Below are 17,692 nucleotides of genomic sequence, written 5' to 3'. Positions count from 1 at the left end.
AAATAATGATTCCATACTTAAATACAAAATAAAGATACATGAATATGGCCGCTAATGAACACTTCTATCATTAACTATAATTAACCAATTGTAATATTTTTACATACATAATGTGGAAATAAATTCATTACCAATTAAAGCACATGAGTATACGACCAACCAGTATCCCTTTGAGTATTTTGCAATTAGAATTTGAATCAACAGCCTTTTGCTCAGGGTTCTACTGCAACATACAAATGTACCAGCAACTGTAAAAAAAAATAATAAAGGAGTAGAAATGGCAAAATCATAATTGTATTCATGTAGATTATACGCAGCTCGAAATCAGCAAAACATAAGCAAAAATTTAAAATTTCATTTCTGTGCTGTTATGCCATTCTTTAAATATTTGGTTTGTTTCTATTTGTTAAGATGTCATGAAATTGTTTTCCTTTTTTAAAAGAAAAAATAAACATGAATGATTGAACAACATTATTGTTTAAAGCTATATATGTAGTTTTTACTTTGTTTTTGCTATGTTTGAAACCCGTAATATGTCGAAAAGAAAGCACTGTGAGGAATGCACAAGGTACTAGTAATTCAATTGCATTAATTGAATATTTTGATTGTTTTATGTAAGGATAAATGAAAATGTTTTACAATATGATAATACTATAACTGATGAACAATTCACGTCAGCGAAAATCATTCGCATGACCGCGGGAAAAGTAATCGAGAGGACCAGCATGGAGGAAGCAGAATGACAGCAAGTCTATAGTGAAAATACTTTTTTGACGTTCACAATTTTTTTTCTTCCAAACCTTTTACATGTATTACCAAAAATAAAGATTACCTATAGCCCATCATTTTAATTAATACCTGATCAGAGAATAAATAAAACAGAACGACAGTATTACCACTTCCGGGGGCTTCTCGACTCAAAATATGAATGTCTTTGATTTTTTTTCTTTCTTTTTTCTATGAATGCCTCAGCTTGCTACCAGCATGCCGACCATGCTTTTGTGTCGACTTTTTGTCTACAATTGAATAGGCTTGCGACTTCACGTGATCAGGTGATAACAGAATATTGAAAACTGGGGCATTTACAGACCGGGTCGGTCAGTAAAGAAATAATTGGAAATTATATGCAATACTTATAAATGCGTTGAAATTAATTTGTATAATTTGTAGAATGTTTACAGCTTATGTAGATCATCACACTGATAAAGTTTGGGTCGGGTTTCAACATAGCAAAAACAGCGTTAAAATCGGTATTAATACAAATGTAGCTTACATTGAGATGATTTAAAATGTCAATTTTTAGTTAGTAATCACAAAAAAACCTGTTACAATAAAGACCAGTTTGTTAGTTTAGCATTCTGAGTTTTAATCCAAAGACAATTTCAACGGCGAATGTTCGTGTACATCACTATCTATGTCTTTTGGAAACTAAAGTCAATGTCAATACCATTACGTGATAGTAGCCCATCAGAAGAAAAAAACAAAATGTATTTCAAGTCATTCTGATCTTTTACTAATGTATCAAATAGCTCATGGGAAATCCAAGACAGGAACTATGGATTTTTTTCAATATTCTTTTCGATACTACTCAGTTGTATTCCTATACCGTAATGATAAGACTGCTCGCTCATACGCTAAGTCGTTAAACAAGGGCCAATAACAGAGAATCTCCGATCCAGTTCTCTATAATGAAGCGCTACCCGCAGTCTATCGAACTCTTTGCACACTAAAATAGATTTTAAATTGTCTGAAGGTGATTTAAAAGAGCGCCATCCGACAATTTCGATCATTTCATTTCCGCTGTGTGCCCTTCGATGTCATGATGCTATTCCGACAGCGCTAAAACGAGACAAGAGGAGGCATTTAATCAAATATTATTTGATTCTTTGAACAAAAATCCCAACCCAACTATCTTGTAAAGGATCTGCCTCAGCTTCGAGTAATCCGTGAATCAGGCATGACTTCTACATTGCCTTTTAAAAATTTCACATTTCAGAACTTAAACAACAGTGTTAGTAATGTGAGTGTGAAACAACTTTTTATTCTGAAACAGCCTTCCTATATGATCGCTATCTATTCCATTGCGTACAGTGTAGTGTTTCTGTGTGCTCTGTTTGGGAATCTTATGGTGGTCACCGTTGTTTTTAAGAACCGGGCCATGCGCACGGTGACTAACTGCTTCATTGTCAACCTGGCCGTGGCCGATATCCTTGTTGCAGTATTTAATCTTCCAATTACTTTGCTCTCCAATCTTTATCTGGGTAAGTTTTAAATTATCTCTATTTTAAGTTTTGGAGTAAATCTGTTGAATCAGAAATGTTTGTCTTTTAAAACTCCCAGCTTTACATTCCAAACCTCATAGCTTTACTTTGCAAAACGTAACAGCTATTGCAAAACTTTAGCTTTATTTTGCAAAACTCACAGCTTACCTTGCAAAACTTACAGCTTTACTCTAAAATACAAAACTTACAGCTTTATTTTAAATTACAAAACTCAAAGCTTCACTTTGCAGAATCCAAACCTCAGCTTTGCTATCCTATAGTAAAACAACAGTGGTTTTATCTATTGCTTTTCAAAGGGCATCGTATTTATACAAATAATTGAATATACTACGATAGAGTAGATTTCTGTTTTGATGGTAAATGATAAGAAATACAATATTTTACAGTAGAACTTATTTGGCTTAATTCGACTTCGACATCATTGCTGATAAATAATGAAAACTGAATGCTCTAAAGAAAATATAAAAATAACGGTTTGGCTTATTGCATTTTTTTGTACAAAAATAACTTCAGGTAAATGCTTGAATAGTTTAAATACTGTAATGTTAAGTAGTGTCTTAAATAATAATAAAAAAAAACCCACGGTCTCTTCTATTTCCTTTTTTTCTGAAAACACGAATACAAGATTTTTTAGTCCCCTAATAACGATGCTGGCGGGACTTCAGGTTTTAACGCGTTTTAGAAATATTTCTACAAATTATGCTTAAAATCAAAGGTATATTAAAACATCAATATAATTATCATGATATTCTATGTACCAAATTATGACGGGATATAGTGTTTCGTTCAACAGAAATCAGTAACTAAAGACAGATATTCTCATTAAAATTCACTAAAAAAGATGACGTCGCCGGACGTCAAATAGCAACGAGTGCTAACAATATGGATTGAACTCCGTAAAACTCCGTAAAACGCCGATTCAAACTGAGAAATGCTCGATGATGCAAATACTATGTCAAAAGTTATTCGCACATTTGTGTTCAAATGTAATTCACTTTTTTGGGTGATGGTAATGAAAAAATGACAATAATAAACCGTCAACCATCTCCAAAATCCATAACAGAGCAACATGCAGACACGTAGCTTCGGGGGGGGGGGGGGGGGGGCAGCCCCACTTTTTCTCGCAGCAACTAATTTTCTTAAATTTACATAGTAAAATTGAATTAGCATGGAGTTGCCCCCCCCCCCATTTTTTTCTTTTTTGGGAGTATGTAAGTTATAAATATACTATTTCCCCCCCCCCCCCCCCCAATGGATTAGGAATCTTTTCCCCCCCTTTTTTTTGGTTTGTCAAAATTTTTTGGATGAGTCTGCCCCCCCCCCCCCCACTTTCAAAATCGATGCTACGTGCCTGACACGGACCTCCAAAAAGATAGAGAGCATCCTCTGCTGACCAGTCACACCCGCCGTGTGCTCTTTGTCGTAATCGGAAAAAACGGTAACTGGTTTGATTTTTTACATCAAACGGCCAGAAAGAAAAATGGAATGTCAGTATTTTTAAAATGAGTAACGTCATCAGACGTCCAGGGTTTTCCCTACAGTACTGTGAACGCAGAAATACAGGGTAAAAATAAATGAAAACTTCGAAGTTTAAATTAATCTGAGCAAATTAGATGTCAAGTTGCATAGTGCCGTTTTAAACATTGCAGGATGAAAAGCCCAAGAGACTAAGCGTGATATATACATTGGCCATTTTGATAAACTGTGCATGCGTCATTTTGACGTTAAGTTTTTGACGTTACCGTGCTCCTTGGTAATTAAACTTGTTATTAAAATCGGGTAAGAAAAATAACTTATCGTTAAATGAACTGAAACTATACATATAAAAAAATAAGTGTTGATGTACGAATTAACTTGTTAGTCATAACTTTCAAAAAAACTATATGATAGACAACCATAATGTGGGGGTACCATACGGCTTTCCATAACTACCACATAGTCTTTGTATTTTTGATTTAACTTCGAAGTCAGAACAAAGTAATCTTCCATCCATGTATAACAAAGTTATTAAAAGGGTGAAAAAGAAAGAGAAAGCCCGAAAGTGTTTTTATGAAATACAATTCCAATTTTTAACAACTTACAAGAAAGTGAAAATCAATATTTTGTACTAAAGACAATGGAAAACAGATACTGATAATATTGAATTGTCAATTGTACATGATGGAATCAAGTCCAATTCTTTAGGTTCTCAATTTTAGTGTCAGACTGTAAATTCTGTATTTCATGTTTATTGATAATGGCGATACTCAAACAAGACGTTCTCGAGATGTTTAAAAGCAAAAAAGAAAACAAAACAAAACAAATCAAAACAATAGGATGATCGACGATTTGTGGCATTCATATGTTCCATTTTTCAAACGCCTTTTATGTCAAAACTTGTAAGTCATTTTTATATTATATGAAAATGTAGATATATTTTTGAGCTTTTTCTAAAATTCACCGTTATAGAATGCTTAAGCTTGATTGTTAAAATTTTATAATTTTGTTATGATAGTAGAAGTTTTATTCATCGTATACAGTACTTTTTCAAAAATAAAAGTTATTCTACAATTCGATTTCGAAACATAAAAAAGTGCAAAAATACATTTTTATTGGCGTTATCCTTCAAATAAGCATGTCTATGCAAGTCTTGACTTAAGATTTTAAAAATCAACGCAGACAATACAAACTTGAACTGTTTACAACTCTGATTATTAAAATGTTATTCTGTTCATGGCATCATTGTTTTGGAAAAAGTTACATCATTAATCTTAAAGCATTAAAATCAAAACCGTTTGGGCATTTTTTAACCGAATCAGTGGCACATTTTTCTGGACGTGAGTGATTTCCCTGTCTACGTGACTGCGTAGATGAGATGTAATAACAAAAAATAAATCTTGTTAGAATTATTATAACAGAGGGAGTATGATATAGCTGTCCATGCGACCCTAGACGAATTTGTCAACGCTAGTGACTGCTTCCGATGGGAATGGTAATTATTCCTGGAGTTTGACAGAAGACGAAGTACAGGGCTAAATATCGAAGACTGGTGGCTCCTTGGATAGTCAAAAGTTTTCCCACAAAGCCATTTTTTTATTATTTCAGAGCTAATGATGCCAATTGTGTTTACCGTTTTTGATTCCCTTGCAACTTCGGTTTGCATTATGAAAGAGACGACTTTAGTTTAAAAGTACTATTCATAAAATATCTTTTAACCACACCAGAGGTAAACCCACTTTTAAGAAAATTTTAAACACTATAAGCCTATTTGGACAAGAACGCGTTCCAGTGTTTTTCTGATAAAAAAAAATCAAATTGTGGTTGGAAAAATTTCAACCATTTTCTAAATGTCGCTGAAAATCGTGATTTTATGGTCTACTTTCAATTTGATTTGGGTTTATTTCTTCGGTAATAAAGAAAATACCGTAGGTACCTTATCTTTAAGCAAATTTTCAAATAGTGGATATTGGAAAAAAAAAATACATTACGGTGTTAAGGAGAAAAATGTGCTAATGAGATGAAATGCAATGGCATCGAAGATGCACGTAATGCATTAGTTCTGTTGGGTGAAGACAATGCTTCAGAGATCGGAATTTATTGATTCATCCTATAAAACGTGTTGCATTGGCATTAAACTAATTCTATTCCTTCCGATTAAGGATACCACTGTTCCAAATCATTATAGACATAAACTTGCGCGTTCTAGGAATCTAATCATTTGAATTGCATGACAAAATATCTCTGAATTTTTGGGTCGAATAAGCAGCAAGTTCATGGGAATTGGGATCATAAGGAGTTAGCGTGTGGAGTGATTGGTCTTATTTATTTTTGCAGACATGTTTCACACCGAGACAAACGAAAACACTGATAGGTTCTAATGAGTTAGAAAGGGAATAATACATACTTAACAAAGCAGAATTCAATACAGCGTCCTCATTTTTTGTCTATAACGATTTCCTTGTATATCCATCTTTGGTAATGAGATATCTTTATTTAATTATCCTCACCCTCTTGTCTTCATTAATAAACGAATAGATAAAAAGAATGTATAGCCTTCAGATACGTGTATATAGCTCCCCTCCGCCAACCACTGATATAAAGCGACAGATCAATAAATATCATTTATTAGACAGCTAACGACTTACATCTTAGAACATGGTCATTCATTATATTCAATATTTAACCAGTATCAATTTCCGCGAAATTAATTGAGCAAGGTTAATTAATGGAGGGGTGAACATTCTCCACATCGTTTACTTCTCGTTATCATTATAGGAGATTTTATATGGACAATTTGCTTTGCTAGCGATTAAGAATGTCACGATGTATAGACATTATCTACAAGCTTTTAATTGTTTTTTTTGTAATCGATTTCAGTATGAAATATTTACATCTACTAAGCATTTCTCAAGAAATATAATTGTTTTTCTTTATCGATAGGTTTTTCTCACACTATTAGTAATTGGTTTTATCTTTAAAACGCAGCAATTATATGTACCACTTTATTTCATATTGTACGGTTCTACGGTTCGAAAAAGTCTTGTATTATATGACCACTTGCATTATCATTTGGTACAATATTCAGAACTTAAAAATAAGGTTTATCAACAATACATCGTGTAATAATTGGCATTGACTTGTATTAGATTACTCGTTACGTAGTCTTCTCATCATTTTTTTGCTAAATGAGTTGACGTAAATGAGAAACGGAACTCTAAACATACAAATCTATTTCAACATTTGGTTTCCAGTAAAAAGAAAAATGATTTGAAATTTTATAATCTAGGTTGGCCTTTTGGACCTATTCTGTGCAAAGTGACGCCATACCTCCAAGGAGTGTCCGTCTGTGCATCTGTAAACACACTGGCCGTCATAGCGGTAGACAGGTATACAATAAAAAATCTACAATATATAACGATAGACAGGTAAACACTGAACACTCTACAATATACAGCGGTAGACAGTTAAACACTAAACACTCTACAATATATAGCAATAGACAGGTAAACACTCTACAATATATAGCGGTAGACAGTTAAACACTAAACACTCTACAATATATAGCAATAGACAGGTATATACTAAACACTCTACAATATACAGCGATAGACAGTTTAACACTAAACACTCTACAATATATAGCAATAGACAGGTTAACACTAAACACTCTACAATATATAGCAATAGACAGGTATATACTAAACACTCTACAATATACAGCGATAGACAGTTTAACACTAAACACTCTATAATATACAGCGACAGACAGTTTAACACTAAACACTCTATAATATACAGCGACAGACAGTTTAACACTAAACACTCTACAATATATAGCGATAGACAGTTTAACACTAAACACTCTACAATATATAGCAATAGACAGGTTAACACTAAACACTCTACAATATATAGCCATAGACAGGTTAACACTAAACACTCTACATAACACAGCGATAGACAGGTAAACACAAAAATACTTTACAGTATATAGCGGTATACACTTAACTCTTTACAATATATAACGGTAGACAGGTAAACTAAATACTCTACAATATATAGCCTTGGACAGTTAAACACTAAACACTCTACAATATATAGCGGTAGACAGGTTAACACTTAACACTCTACAATATATAGCAATAGACAGTTAAACACTAAACACTCTTCAATATATAGCAATAGACAGTTAAACACTTAACACTCTACAATATATAGCAATAGACAGTTAAACACTAAACACTCTACAATATATAGCGGTAGACAGGTATACAATAAACACTCTTCAATATATAGCAATAGACAGTTAAACACTAAACACTCTACAATATATAGCAATAGACAGTTAAACACTTAACACTCTACAATATATAGCAATAGACAGGTATACACTTAACACTCTACAATATACAGCGATAGACAGTTTAACACTTAACACTCTACAATATATAGCAATAGACAGTTAAACACTAAACACTCTTCAATATATAGCAATAGACAGTTAAACACTTAACACTCTACAATATATAGCAATAGACAGTTAAACACTAAACACTCTACAATATATAGCGGTAGACAGGTATACAATAAACACTCTTCAATATATAGCAATAGACAGTTAAACACTAAACACTCTACAATATATAGCAATAGACAGTTAAACACTTAACACTCTACAATATATAGCAATAGACAGGTATACACTTAACACTCTACAATATACAGCGATAGACAGTTTAACACTTAACACTCTACAATATATAGCAATAGACAGTTAAACACTAAACACTCTTCAATATATAGCAATAGACAGTTAAACACTTAACACTCTACAATATATAGCAATAGACAGTTAAACACTAAACACTCTACAATATATAGCGGTAGACAGGTAAACACTAAACACTCTACAATATATAGCGGTAGACAGTTAAACACTAAACACTCTACAATATATAGCAATAGACAGTTAAACACTAAACACTCTACAATATATAGCGATAGACAGTTAAACACTAAACACTCTACAATATATAGCAATAGACAGTTAAACACTAAACACTCTACAATATATAGCAATAGACAGTTAAACACTAAACACTCTACAGTATATAGAGATAGACAGTTAAACACTTAACACTCTACAATATATAGCAATAGACAGTTAAACACTAAACACTCTACAATATATAGCAATAGACAGTTAAACACTTAACACTCTACAATATATAACGATAGACAGGTAAACACTAAACACTCTACAGTATATAGCAATAGACAGTTAAACACTAAACACTCTACAATATATAGCAATAGACAGTTAAACACTAAACACTCTACAGTATATAGAGATAGACAGTTAAACACTTAACACTCTACAATATATAGCAATAGACAGTTAAACACTAAACACTCTTCAATATATAGCAATAGACAGGTTAACACTAAACACTCTACATAACACAGCGATAGACAGTTAAACACTAAACACTCTACAGTATATAGAGATAGACAGTTAAACACTTAACACTCTACAATATATAACGATAGACAGGTAAACACTAAACACTCTACAGTATATAGCAATAGACAGGTAAACACTAAACACTCTACAGTATATAGCAATAGACAGTTAAACACTAAACACTCTACAATATTTAACGGTAGGCAGGTATACAATAAACAATCTACAATATATAGTGATAGGCAGTTAAACACTAAACACTCTACAATATATAGCGGTAGACAAGTAAACACAAAAATACTTTACAATATATAGTGGTAAACACTTAACACTTTTCAATATATAGGGGTAGACAGGTATACACTAAACACTCTACAATATATAGCAATAGACAGGTAAACACAAAATACTCTACAATATATAGCGGTAGGCAGGTAAACACAAAAATACTCTACAATATATAGCGAAAGACAGTTAAACACTAAATACTCTACAATATATAGCGATAGACAGTTAAACGCTAAATACTCTACAATATATAGCGGTAGGCAGGTAAACACAAAAATACTCTACAATATATAGCGAAAGACAGTTAAACACTAAATACTCTACAATATATAGCGATAGACAATTAAACGCTAAATACTCTACAATATATAGCGATAGACAGTTAAACGCTAAACACTCTACAATATATAGCGGTAGACAGGTTAACACAAAAATACTCTACAATATATAGCGAAAGACAGTTAAACACTAAATACTCTACAATATATAGCGATAGACAGTTAAACGCTAAATACTCTACAATATATAGCGATAGACAGTTAAACGCTAAACACTCTACAATATATAGCGGTAGACAGGTTAACACAAAATACTTTACAATATATAGCGGTAAACATTTAACACTTTTCAATACATAGCGGTAGACAGGTATACACTAAACAATCTACAATATATAGCGGTAAACAGGTATACACTTAACTCTTTACAATGTATAGCGGTAGACAGGTAAACACTTAACACTTTTCAAAATATAGCGATAGACAAGTAAGCACTAAACACCCTACAATATATAGCGATAGACCGCTATACACTTAACAATAAAAGCAGTAGACAAGTATACAACAAACATCAATCGATAGGCATACACGAAATCAGTAGCAGTATATGGTATACACTAAACACTGGACAACACATTGCGATAGACAGGTATGTATTTAATATTTACCACACAATACATAGATGTAGACAGGAATCCACTTTACAATACATAACAGTAGACAGATATACACTTAATACAATATTTACATTAGTAAAAGTGTATATACTCTACATTTGATAGCAATAGCCATGCATTCAATTTAACTCGATAGAGCACATATCAGTGAACACTTTTAAAGTACAAGTCAGAAGATAATAAATGTATACAATGTACTTATTATTAAAATACACAATATGATAGTTGACTAGTATGAATTGAACACGCTATAGTTAAAGTCGACTTCAATATACTTGCACTTTATAGTAAACATAAGTAAACGGGTGTATACATATCCAATGTACTACACATTATAGGTGACAAGAGAAATGACTTTTGTACACTCAACGTTTTATAGTTAATATAAGTAGGCAGGTACATGTAAATATATACACTTGACATTTTACTGTCCGTGTGTACATTTGATCATTTATCACACCAGTATACATTAGACAGAGAATAAGACAAAGCATTTTGTTCTAATGAATACAAGGATTTTCATACGATTTTGAAATAACATGAATGTTTTATAATTTTTATACTACTTTAGACGATTCAGTATAGAATCATTTTAAAAAGGCCTTAGTCTTTTAGTAGGACGTAACTATTTATTTTTTGCGTCAAAACAAGTTAAAATGACGCTCGTTTCAAGCAAAATATACACCAATTGCGAAGTCTTAGCTCAAAAGCCAGCCATATCTTGTTGATTTCAAAGAGCCATGGCCGAATGGCATACAACGAAATAAACAAGCCTGCGTCACATTGCCGTTTGAAACAACTACCTTCAGTCCAAGCTCTTGTAAAACCGTCATTATTTTTGTACATGACCGATTGTAATCATAAAATTCAGATTAGGCACTCGGACTCTCTCTTTTACGTTCATGTCAAGATCTTTCCTATTTTAAAGACGATTTTAAAATTTTCATAAATCATAAACATTTCTAATACTACAACTTAAATCTATTTCAGATACTTTGCAATTTGTTCTCCGCTGAAGTACAAATTAGACTCCGTACGACTGCGCAGGATCATCGTCTGCATCTGGATCACTTCCGGTGTCATCATTGTCCCGTGGGCCGTTTTCTACATCCAACAAGATTACAGCTACACCGATCATATCACGCTCAACATATGCTACGAAAAGTGGCCCAGCGAGATCGCCAAAAACGGATACTTTTTGGGAGTGATTTTTCTGTGTTGCTATACAATTCCGTTGGTTCTTATATGCATTTGCTATATGGGGATATGTATCAAGGTCTGCAACAGGAAACAGCTTGGAACATGCAGTTCAGGAAATAATGTTATTCAAAGATCAAAGGTTAAAGTGGTGAAGATGCTTGCTGTAGTGGTTTTCCTATTTGCATTTTCTTGGCTACCTTTATACATAGTTAAAATGCTTATAGCATTCCACGATACTAATGATAATTTTCTGCATGACACAGTGATCCCTCTCGCACAATGGCTCGGATCGTCAAACTCTGGAGTAAATCCGATTATTTACTGCTCCTTTAGCCGGAAGTTTAGAAACAGCTTCCGAAAAATTCTGTGTCCGGGAATTCTGGGAACCAATGCAAATGACCAAGTCAGGCGAAACAACACTCCAAAGGGGATGTATGCTGAAGCGACAGGGAACGAACGCTCCTACACGTTTGTGTAAATTAGAAAAAAAATATTTATCATTATTGAAGCAAATTTATACAAGTATTTCGTAAAATATTCAACTACCAAACAAGTCTTATATATTCAATCTTGTATACCGAGGTCATTTTTACTGTCAACATCCTTTTCACTAGTATATGAATTACTTATGCAGTTCTAATAGACGGGCTTTGGTATTTGTTTATAAATATCTTTGAAGTAACGAAGATAAATGCTACAATTTATAAATTTTTTGATAAGATAATTCTATTTCCAAATTTTGTGTGTTAAAGGATTGTACCTGTAATTTAGAATGTCTGAAAAATGTGTAATGGTTTAATGCTCTGTATGATAAATGAAATATCAATAAAGAAAATGGCGTTTTCAGACCATTATACATATGAATGGATGATGATGCGGGCTTCTTTCCTTTCTCTCCTTTTCTTTATTCTTTCCAATGAATGCTTGGAAAGCTGATCTAATCAGCGCCTTAAACCATGGCGATCTGTGGTCTTAAATGCAGCTTTTGTTGTTCGTGATCAAACATCGATAGGATGGCCGACTCTTGTTCATTGCATGAGAAAGGCTTTTTTCCCCTTAAAACTGAATTTTGTTAGGCTTCATTCGCAATTTTTTGTGCAAGAGTCAAAGTTTCTAAATGAACACCTATTTAGGATTGGAGCTTAAGTATAAAACTACGAAGCAAAATTTCACATCATTTCCATATAATTATTTGATTCAAACAGTCAAAGGCTCAAAGCGAAAGATTATAATTTGACAATTCTAACACATTAACTTAATACAAAATGAAATTTAAATTCTTTCTATCCACAATTGCGATATATATATATATATATATATATATATATATATATATATATATATATATATATATATATATATATATATATATAACAAAAAGTGAAAAGCAAATTTGAAAATTATCTTAGTGTATCGAATTTCATTGACATTTAATTGAAATTTTAGAATTGGTATCAATCAATTTACTGATGAGATCGGACAGGTTAGAATTAAATTATCGGTAAAAATTGTTCACTTGTCTTTTCAAATTACTAATAAAGAATGAACCAATAATCAAAGAGAGAGGAAAACAAAAAATTAACCCAAACACAAATGAAGTTACAAGACAAACTATAACACTTTGACATAAATATTTATTTTAGTACCCAAACCTAACTCATATTAAAAATGAATCAATAACAAAGGGAAGGGAAAACAAAAAATAAACCCATACATCAATGAAATTGCAAGACGAACGATAATATTTTGACATAAATATATATTTTTGAAAGCCTACAGACAATCCTGGACCTCTCATGAACACTTAGTTATTATTTAATCAATACATACATGTATGTACTTGAATGATCATAAAAATATCAAACATTTATAAGGTATATTACGTAAAATATACAAAGGCTGTCACAATCTCATGCTGGTGCAAGAATGGCATCCGCGCCATTCCATACTTAAATTGTCTCAAACTATTGTAAACTTACGGCAAACTACTTTTAAACTATTACTGATTTAATGATTTGTTATTGATTGTCTACGGAAATACGTCGAGTGATAAAGTCCATAGAAGGCGAGGCGAATGTATGTTCCTCCCATGCGTCAGTTATCTTGTGCTTCCCTTTAAGGTAGTCTATCCATAACTAAGGCGAATTTAACAATTTTGATTGATCTTTACTACATCAAATACGTATTATAGAGCTATTATGCAGCTGACATAAACCAAACTCGGGTGTCTGTTTGTAGTCAATTAAATGAGCTATCACCTAAATTGCACCTAAAACTTTTTTAAAGTGTTGTCTCACCTTTAGGAAAATCTTTAATAATCACTTTCTGAAAATATGTATGGTAAACTATGGATAACTTTAGCATATTCGAAGAAAGGGAAAGCTTTTGCAACTGTTTACCAAGAGAAATGTGAGAAAATTGCTTGTACTAACGAAATACATTTATAAATGCATTTCTCCCATATATTTCAATGTTAACTTCAGCATATGATAAATTTATTAATATTAATTTAAGTTGTTTTTTTTAAATTTCAAAGGTGAATCTTTATTATTTGATAAACTCCTTAAAATCACACTAAAATTTTAGTGATCAAACTTGAAATCTATTAGATATGAAATATGATAGTTATAGATGGACTACCTTAAATGCAACCCCATTGTTTAACACGCTTTTATCGTCTTCCTCCAATTCTACACCTTCTTCATTACTGTAGTAATTATCTGTCTGTAGACTCTGTATATTTCTCCCTGCTGAATGCGCAGCTCCACATGCCTCTTGAAACCGTCTTTTTTTCATTTCTATGTATGCTAGAGTGTGTTTGGTTTTCTAACTTAATTTGATTAAACACACAAGTCAATGGGAAAAGTGTGGCTCTCGTGTTTTCATTCAGAGTCTGAATCTCATTGAGTCTGGATAGGCTTACAGCATCCACATTGGATTTGCTAGGTTTATAGGTAATGGTTAACTTATACGCCAGCAAAGCGGAAACCCAAGGGTATTCAGTACCATCAAGCTTAGCAAAAACGAGGGCGTAAATCAAAGGGCTGTTATAGATATACATTGAATATCAAATACAATGTACTTTTTGTTCATTCAACGGATGTAGTACTTTCCCTCTTACTGCCCAATTAAGCACAACGAACCTAAGCTAAAGAACTAAAGCTAACGTGTTGGGTTATTCTGCTCTGACTTTGACAATTTTCTCTTATCATGGACAAACTGTCCTGGTTCTGATACAGCAATGCAACTCTGTGTAATGTAAATAGCTTTAAACTTCTGGGAAGTCAAAGATTGATGGAATCGTGTGCTTTTTGAGAATATGAAATAACATTTCTCTCTCCTTGTCCTTTTCACAGTCAAAGAGGGAAGTCAACGATTGGTGGAATCGTGTGCTTTTTGAGAATATGAAATAACATTTCTCTCTCTTTGTCCTTTTTCACCGTAGGAGATTGATGTTACCTACTGGTATTTCTGTTTTTAAATCCAGTGGTCATATCTAATAATATGCGGTATCTCGGCGAGATTCGGAATAATTTTATTAGTTAAAGCCTACAAACCCTAAGAAAGATCTTGCCTATTTAGAATTTGAATAAGTAGGCAAGTGTTTGGTTTTGTCAATATCTTTTTTGTCGTCATGCTCCTTCGACACTGTATGTCCGAAGTTTTTACTCTATTTCTAAAAAATGAACACTTCTTTTGAGTTTATTGCAGTCCATATATATTTTAATTCTGTGAAATACGTGTATAAGTTTTTGCAAATGCATGTCAAATAATAAGAAAATGGGTTCATTCAATTATATAATACAGATTCAAAAATATTAAACAAAGTGTACATCACCAATATTAAACTGTGCTTGAGATGCTGAAGCATTTTCAAGTCCAAAACTAATTCATTTAATTTAAAAAAAAAAAGCTCCGTGGACCTACATGTGCCGATGAGCTTCCTCTTTCTTTCCAATCCATATAAATTTTAATAATGTGAAATACCTGTATAAGTATGGTATGGTGTCCGCACACAAGTATTTTGAAGTACTTGTTAACCGACCAAGAGTCCTGGATTAATCTATATGCATACTTGACTTAATCGTAATAAAAACTATGTACTCTGGGATCAAATTTCTGTAACTAATGTTTCTCTTAAATATCCTCACAAATCTGATATTGCTGGGTTTGCTTTCTTCTTTACAGATTGGGATTGATGTTCTTATTCACCCGATTTGGATGAGCGACTTGTTGTATCTCATAGCTAGAGAAAAGCCCCATGTTATAAGGAAATGTCCTAGTTGTAACGTTTCTAATTTAATGTTTCTTATCTTTACATGATCTCTGCAACTATTTCAATACTTATAAATCAGAATGGAATGATATCCAGATCCTCTTAGAAACTAGAATATTTGTTTGAATGTTAGCAACCTAGATCCTAATGGTAGAACAACTAAAATTTGTATTAAACACTACACATCAATTTAGGTGGATAATCATCAAATAATCAATTTAGGTGGATAGTCACTCAATGATCAATTTAGGTGGATAGTCACTCAATGATCAATTAAGGTGGATATTCACTCAATGATCAATTTAGGTGGATAGTCACCAAATGATAAATTTAGGAGGATAGTCACTCAATGATCAATTTAGGTTGATAGTCACCAAATGATCAATTTAGGTGGATAGTCACTCAATGATCAATTTAGGTGGATAGTCACTCAATGATCAATTTAGGTGGATAGTCACCTCACCCAATGACCAATTTAGATGGATAGTCATCCAATGATCAATTAAGGTGGATATTCACTCAATGATCAATTTAGGTGGATAGTCACTCAATGATCAATTTAGGTTGATAGTCACCCAATGATCAATTTAGGTGGATAATCACTCAATGATCAATTAAGGTAGATAGTCACCCAATGATCAATTTAGGTGGATATTCATTCAATGATCAATTTAGGTTGATAGTCACCAAATGATCAATTTAGGTGGATAGTCACTCAATGATCAATTTAGGTGGATAGTCACCGAATGATCAATTTAGGTGGATAGTCACCCAATGACCAATTAAGGTGGATAGTCACTCAATGATCAATTTAGGTGGATATTCACTCAATGATCAATTTAGGTGGATATTCACTCAATGATCAATTTAGGTGGATAGTCACCCAATGATCAATTTAGGTGGATAGTCACTCAATGATCAATTTAGGTTGATAGTCACCAAATGATCAATTTAGGTGGATAGTCACTCAATGATCAATTTTGGTGGATAGTCACCCAATGATCAATTTAGGTGGAGAGTCACTCAATGATCAATTTAGGTGGATAGTCACCCAATGATCAATTTAGGTGGAGAGTCACCCAATGAACAATTTAGGTGGATAGTCACCTCACCCAATGACCAAATTAGATGGATAGTCACCCAATGATCAATTTAGGTGGATAGTCACTCAATGATCAATTTAGGTGGATAGTAACTCAATGATCAATTTAGATGGATAGTCACTAAATGATCAATTTAGATGGATAGTCACTCAATGATCAATTTAAGGGGGTAGTCGCTCTGATGTATTGCAGATCTTACTACTCTCAGTATATTCCAATACCACTGTAGGTCATTTTCTATCCTTCAAGTTGATAAGGAAGATATGTGGATCAACATTTTGTAGAGATATTGGTTCAAATCCCTCACCTGTTATTCCAATCCAATGAGAATTAAATAAATGTTTATTTCTAGGAAAACAGGAACCTCCGAATTACAGTTACTGGTAGGAAAAACCAAAAAAGTTTTGGGTATCACACCCGCAATCGACCTTAGTAGATCCATAAATACTTCAGAATTTATTTTTTCCTATACTGAATTTTTACATGTCCCTGTACTCAGTTTTAAAATTATTTGTACCACCGAGAAGGATATTTCATGCATTTGTTGGATGATGATAATTTTCATAAGAACTTCTTTAAAGGCACATGCAGCAGCTTCCTGGGGAGTGTGCAGTCTGTTTACATACAAACGGATAACGCATGGTT

At 32.8% G+C, this 17,692-nt stretch overlaps 1 protein-coding gene across 1 annotated transcript; it reads left to right on the top strand.

The window, feature by feature from the left end:
* The first annotated feature begins 1,695 nt into the window (after window positions 1–1,695).
* Window positions 1,696–12,524, top strand: LOC128167539 (neuropeptide SIFamide receptor-like). The gene is made up of 3 exons (XM_052833324.1): window positions 1,696–2,261; window positions 7,048–7,147; window positions 11,459–12,524. Exons 1-3 carry the CDS (start codon window positions 1,958–1,960, stop codon window positions 12,144–12,146), a joined length of 1,092 nt encoding a protein of 363 aa, XP_052689284.1. The 5' UTR covers window positions 1,696–1,957; the 3' UTR covers window positions 12,147–12,524.
* The last annotated feature ends 5,168 nt before the right edge of the window (window positions 12,525–17,692 follow it).

This window comes from Crassostrea angulata, chromosome 10, assembly GCF_025612915.1.
Source record: "Crassostrea angulata isolate pt1a10 chromosome 10, ASM2561291v2, whole genome shotgun sequence".
Classification (NCBI taxonomy): Eukaryota; Metazoa; Mollusca; class Bivalvia; order Ostreida; family Ostreidae; genus Magallana; species Magallana angulata.
Note: the sequence above shows the minus strand (reverse complement) of the source record. Positions and strands in the feature narration are given on the sequence as shown.